The sequence below is a fragment of the Tenrec ecaudatus genome, chromosome 16 (genome assembly GCF_050624435.1).
Source record: "Tenrec ecaudatus isolate mTenEca1 chromosome 16, mTenEca1.hap1, whole genome shotgun sequence".
NCBI lineage: Eukaryota > Metazoa > Chordata > Mammalia > Afrosoricida > Tenrecidae > Tenrec > Tenrec ecaudatus.
Window position 1 is genome coordinate 50,503,905 of NC_134545.1, and position 6,148 is coordinate 50,510,052.

At 57.9% G+C, this 6,148-nt stretch overlaps 1 protein-coding gene across 1 annotated transcript; it reads left to right on the forward strand.

The window, feature by feature from the left end:
* The first annotated feature begins 3,091 nt into the window (after nt 1-3,091).
* PRF1 (perforin 1) lies at nt 3,092-5,865 on the forward strand. Its single transcript, XM_075534799.1, has 2 exons — nt 3,092-3,630; nt 4,737-5,865. Exons 1-2 carry the CDS (start codon nt 3,092-3,094, stop codon nt 5,863-5,865), a joined length of 1,668 nt encoding a protein of 555 aa, XP_075390914.1.
* Nucleotides 5,866-6,148: the final 283 nt, after the last annotated feature.

The window sequence follows — 6,148 nt, forward strand, 5'->3', positions numbered from 1 at the left end:
TCAGGAAGTGGGGAGCGGGGAGGGAGGGGGGAAAAAAGAGGACTTGATGCAAAGGGCTAAAGTGGAGAGCAAATGTTTTGAAAATGATTAGGGCAAAGAATGTACAGATGTGCTTTATATAATTGATGTATGTATATGTATGGATTGTGATAAGAGCTGTATGAGCCCCTAATAAAATGTTAAAAAAAAGTTGAAAAATCATTACCACAATAAATTTTAGAAGATTTAACAAAAAAAAAATACACATCTCATCATTCGTTAAAAGGATTTTTAGAAAGGCAGGCATCTGACCTTTGATTTTTTTGCATGAGCAGACTAAGGCCCAGAAGTTAGAAATTTACTGCCAAGAGTCACACAAGTGACCGAGGTTTCTGGTGAAGGTAGAATTGGAACCTGTTCCCGCCACTTGACTTATTTCTGCCTACATGCTTTTTTGCATGGTTCTAAGTCTCTCAAGTTGGTCGTCCCAGCACCCAGAGGGGCTAAACTCCTCTGAGTCTGGGCCACAGGAGGGAGCAGGAAGGAGTTCGGGAATTTGCCGGGGAATTTGCCGTTTCTGAGAGAGGAAGTGGGGAGCAGGGACCAGGTTCCCAGCAGGCAGCGAAGCCCCTGTTCCCGTAAGGGCTGGGGGATATCAACGTAAGGGATGAGCCACCCTCCGGTGTCACACGTGGTCTGGGTCCTGTGGTTGTTTGTTCCTGTCACACAGGTGGTGGGAGGGGTGTGTATGTGAGACTGTGGCCCCCACTGATCCAGTTATCCCCACCTCTGAACCTCAAAACTGGCCTGAGTTGGCCCCCCTAAAAAATCACCTCTATGAGTCACTCTACCCATTGGAAACTTCACCCCACCCTGACCTCAGGCAAGGCCAAGAGCGAAGAAGACCCTGAACCTCTAGCCCCACCCGTTTCTTCCTCACCACCGGGGTCCCTAGCTTTCCGCCCTCCCTCCCACCCTCGGGGTACAACCCTAAGGCTTCAACCAGAGTTGGGGAAGAGGCTGCAGGGAGGTTCAGAGGCTGGGCTGGGCTTATGGGATGAGCGAAGGTGGGCGATGTGCTTCTTGTGAGACTTAACCTGCACCCCTGCCTCAGTTCCCTGGAGGCCCTGAGCGGGGCAGCGGGACCCACCCGGAGTGTCTGGGAAGGAAGGTCTGCAATCCACTGGGTGAAATTAGCCATCGAAAAGCCTGGGACCCACAGCTCTGCCCTGACACACGAGGCAGGGTCGACCCCCCCACAACTGGCGGCGCTGCTTATAAGTCTGACGTTTCTCAGGTGACCATTTCCATGGCACCCGTCCTGCCATGCCACCATCGTCAACACCCACCTGTCTTTGTGTTTGGGGTTTTAACTCACCTAAGACCCGCACGTGCGCACACACTCCTATTGACCTGATGTTCAAGTGAAGAAACTGAGGCACACAGAAAAGCTGAAGGACCCTCCCAGGCCACCCAGCTATGTAACCACAGAGCTGACCACACCAGGGCGGCAGCAGATCAGCTGAGCCTCTGTTGGCGGGCTCATCAACAGTAGCCTGCCCAGTGCTCGGGCTCCCCACCCTCAGGTCACAGTGTTTTTGCTGACTTCCTGAGGGCTGTCAACAGGGACAGGGCCGGATGAAGAGGTGGGTGCTAGTGGAGGGGTGGAGCTCAGAGGGGACTTGTCACCACACTCAGGGGGCGGGACAGGAAGCAGCCGTGATATGCCGGTGACCTGGTGCATGAGGGGGCTGGCATCAACCCTCAGGGAGCCTCCAGAGTGGGGAGAGGACCCTTGTTCAGGCGCTGCTCGCTGCTCAGCAGGCATCGGCTCCAGGTAGGGAGGAAGCAGAGGGGTGCCAGGAGGTGGGGCGCCCCAGGGAGGATGGAGGGGCACCAGCTTGCCGGTGGGGAAGAGCTGAGGGAGCAGGAAGTGGGTTCCTGGTGGGGGCTCTGCGCCTCAGTCGCTTCATGGGACTGGTTAGAACACATCAGCCCTAAGACCCCGGAGAATGTGACAGGCACCACTTCTCAGAAAGCTTCTCCCCGCTCCAGGCCAGGGTGGAGGCCCAGTGCCGGGGCTGAGGTGGTACCCCTGGCCTTCTGCGAAGTGGGGTGATCAGAGTCTTTCAGAGCCCCCTTAGCCAACCTCCTCCCCTGTGTGGGACTCCCCGCGCATGCCCTGGCCCCTTCAGGGCACTCTTGTAGGTGAAGAAGCAGAAGGCTCCAGCTAGAAGGTGGGGAGTCCCTGTTCTCCGAAATCCCAGTGAAGATGTTAGGTGGGCAATGAACACAAAGGAAGCACTCGCGGGAGCTCAGTTTAAACCGCGGGAGAAGGGAGACCCCAGGCCGTCAGCAACCCCAGGCAGGCCCCAGAGCCATCTCAAAACAGGGCTCCTCAAACTTTTTAAACAGGGGGACCATTCACTGTCACTCAGACCCATTGGAGGGCCAGACTATAGCTAAACAAAAAAAAACTATGAACAAATTCCTATGCACTCTGCACCTATCTTATTTTGAAGTAAAAAAACAAACGGGGCAAAAACACCCAGCGGGCCGGATAAATGTCCTCGGTGGGCCACATGTGGCCCGCGGGCCGTAGTTTGAGGACCCCTGGCTAGGCGATTGTTGCTTCATGGAGGCACAGTCAGAGCAGGTTCTACAGAAGGTCCTCAACCAGAGACTCAGAGGTCACTCCCGACAGGCTCTGAGGGCCTGTGCCTAGTAAGAGACAGAGGGGAAAATGGGGGATAGAAAACCAGTGGACACTTCTCAGTCCAGCGCCTTAGTGCTGAGGCCCCTCCTCAAACCTGCTGCAGCAGCTGTGGCCCTGAGGCCCAAGCCACTAGTCTGACTCCCAATTAAACCTTGGAGAGTAAAATCCTAGCAAGGGGCTATCCCTGGCCGAGTGACCTTAGGCAAGTCACTGTGTCTCTCTGCACTTACCTGGTCTGTGAGGACCAGGCCAGCTCGGACATCCAGTGACTTGTGAGATCTCAGTCCCGCCTTCTATTACATGTGCCCTGATGTTGGGGTACAGTTGGGGGGGGGAAGGGCTATAAGCCAGTCTCCATCCGTCTCTGTCCACAGAGCCCACGGACCCCAAAGCGCAATGGCTGCCCCAGTGCTCCTCTGCTGCCTCCTCTTGCTGCTGCTGCCCGCCCCCGCCCCGGCTCCCTGCCACACGGCCACAAAGGCTGAGTGCCGCAGAGCCAAGGGCTTTGTACCTGGCGTGCAGCTGGCTGGGGAAGGCGTGGACGTGACCACCCTCCGGCGTTTAGGCTACTATCCCGTGGACAAGGAGCGCTTCCGACGGCCGGACGGCACCTGCACCCTCTGCTACAGCCCTGAGAAGCCAGACACACTCTGGCTCCTGCCCCTCGCGTTCACCGCCTGGTGCCCCCAGGCCTCCAACTGCCAGCGCCGGGTGAGCAAGATCAATGCCATCTCCACCGAGGAGGTGGCCAGAGAGGTGTCCAAGAGCATCACCAACGACTGGAAGGCGGGGCTGGACCTGAACCTCCACCCGAGCAACACCGCGCACGTGTCGGTCGCTGGCTCTCATTCCAAAGCAGCCAACTTTGCTGGTGAAAAGATGCACCGAGACCGGTACAGCTTCAGCATGGAATTGGTGGAGTGCCGCCTCTACCGGTGAGAGCTGGGGGGAGGGAATCTGGGTCTCCGGGCCTGCTGCCACCAGGGGGAAGTAAAGACTGGTGCCCGCCCATCAGGTGCTACCCATGCCCCGTAGGGCTGGCATCTGGAAGTATCAGTGCCAGGAGGGCAGGGGCGGGGCAGAGTGGGGGGCAAGAGAGCAAGACTGCCCAGAGTCCTGCATGGTTCCCTGGCGGCCCAGCTCATGCCCACACCTTCCTTCCTTCCTTGCTTCCTTCCTTCCTTCCTTCCTTCCTTCCTTCCTTCCATGGGGTCCCTCCTCCATGAGGGGCAGGGTACCGGCCCGACTCCCCCTCTCTTGCTGTGTGGCCTTGGGGCTCTCACAGCCCCTGGTAAGGTTTATATACTTTCTGTCTTGGTGCCTTGGCTTTCCCTGGAGACTGAGGTGGGATCAGACAACATGCGTCCTTTGGTGACCGCCCCATTTCCCTCGGCAGAGGGTGTGCCAGGCTCATCCACGTTGTGATCCATGCATGTCAGGGTGTCACTCTTCTGTGTCGCGTGGACATACCACATGTGTTGGTCCCTCACATTGGGCGAGAGACATGTGGGCTGTCCTCGCCTTTTGGCGACTTCAACCCCTGCTTCGCTGAAGGAAAATTACTTTAAACTAAGAAAATAACAACTCACAAACTCCCTGCTGTCAAGTGGGTGCCGGCTCACGGTGACCCTGTAGGACCAGGCAGAACTGCCCGTGCGGGTTTCTGAGACTGCCATTCTCACGGGAGGAGAAAGCCCATTCTTGTTCCCATGGCTCAGCTGGCGGTTTCAAACAGCTGACCTGATGGCTAGCAGCCTGATGGGGAACCACTAGGCCACCAGGAAAGAAACGCTTATGTTGAAAGGAAAAGAGCAAAAAACAAACCTATTCAGAGTGTCTAGGTCATCAGCGAGCAGCAGCCAGTGGGGCAGAGCTTGGTCTTTGGGGCCAGGGCACCTGGGGGGCCTTCCAGTCCCAGCTGTCCACTTACCTGTGCTCCTGGGCAATTTTGAGGGGCATCCTGGGAGATGACAATACCACTGACATGCTTTCTCTCTTTGTGTCTGCCTCCCCCGCCCCCGCCCCCACCCCTGCATCACAGCTTCCACCTGGTACACAGCCCTCCACTGAGTCTGGATTTCAAGCAAGCTATCAGGGCCCTGCCCCCCTACCTCAACGCCTCCACCCAGCCAGCCTACCTCAGGCTCATCTCCCGCTATGGAACCCACTTCACCCAGGCTGTGGAGCTGGGGGGCCGGATCTCAGACATCACGGCCCTGCGCACCTGCAAGCTCACTCTGGACGGGCTCACGGCCAACGACGTGAGCAACTGCCTGACGGTTGAGGCCATGCTCAGCATCGGTGGCAAGGCCAGTTCCTCGGTGGAAGTCAAGGACTGCGAGGCGAAGAAGAGGCAGCACAAGGTTAATACCTCCTTCCATGAGACCTACAATGAACGCATTTCTGAAGTGGTTGGGGGCCACCACGCCTCCATCCATGACATGCTGTTTGGGAACCGTGCTGGGCCTGAGCAGTTCTCCTCCTGGGTGACCTCACTGCAGGACACACCCGGGCTGGTGGGCTACACCCTGGAGCCTCTGCATGTCCTCCTGAGGGCCCGGGACCCGCGGCGGAAGGCTCTGAGGGAGGCCGTGAGCAAGTACGTGAGGGATAGGGCACGCTGGAGGAACTGCAGCCAGCCCTGCCCGGCGGGGCAGTGGAAGGACGCCAGTGACCCGTGCCAGTGTGTATGCCAAAGCTCGGCGTTCACCAGCAAGGACTGCTGCCCACGGGAGAGGGGCATGGCCCACCTGGAGGTGAGGCATTTCCGAGGCGAGAACCTGTGGGGTGACTACATCAGCCAAACGGACGCCTACCTGAAGATCTCCTTTGCCGGCCAGGAGCAGCGGACCTACACCGTGTGGAACAGCAACCACCCCAGATGGGCGACCAAGATAAGCTTTGGGAACGTGCAGCTCACCACAGGGGGGCCCCTGAAGATCCAGGTGTGGGATGAGGATTCCGGCTGGAACGATGACCTCCTGGGCACCTGCTACGAGACCCTACACTCGGGCACGCATGAGAAGAAGTGCGCCCTGTCCCACGGCCACCTGTCCTTCACCTATGAAGCCCGGTGCTTGCCCCACCTGGCTGGGCACACCTGCACGAATTATGCTCCCCAGGGCCTTCTCCCGGAACCCCCGGGAAACCGAAGTGGGGCGGTGTGGTGAGGACAGATGCCTGCAGAGGACCAGTGTGCCCAGGTTGCAGGGGGTTGCGCAGGGGGAACCAGGGCCGGCACTAGGTCCCCATCAGCTAAAAAACCAAGGCTTGCGGGCTGTGTGTTTTAATTCAGTTGAGCTGGCTGGAGCGTGGCGGGCTGAAGAGAGGGCTCCTAACTAGAGCTGCAGGCACACCACACTGCTCCAGCAGGCCAGACTTTCACTGCGACCAGATTTTCTACTTTTTCAGAACGAACCCCAAATCACAGATTCTCACAAGTAGTCTCCTGGC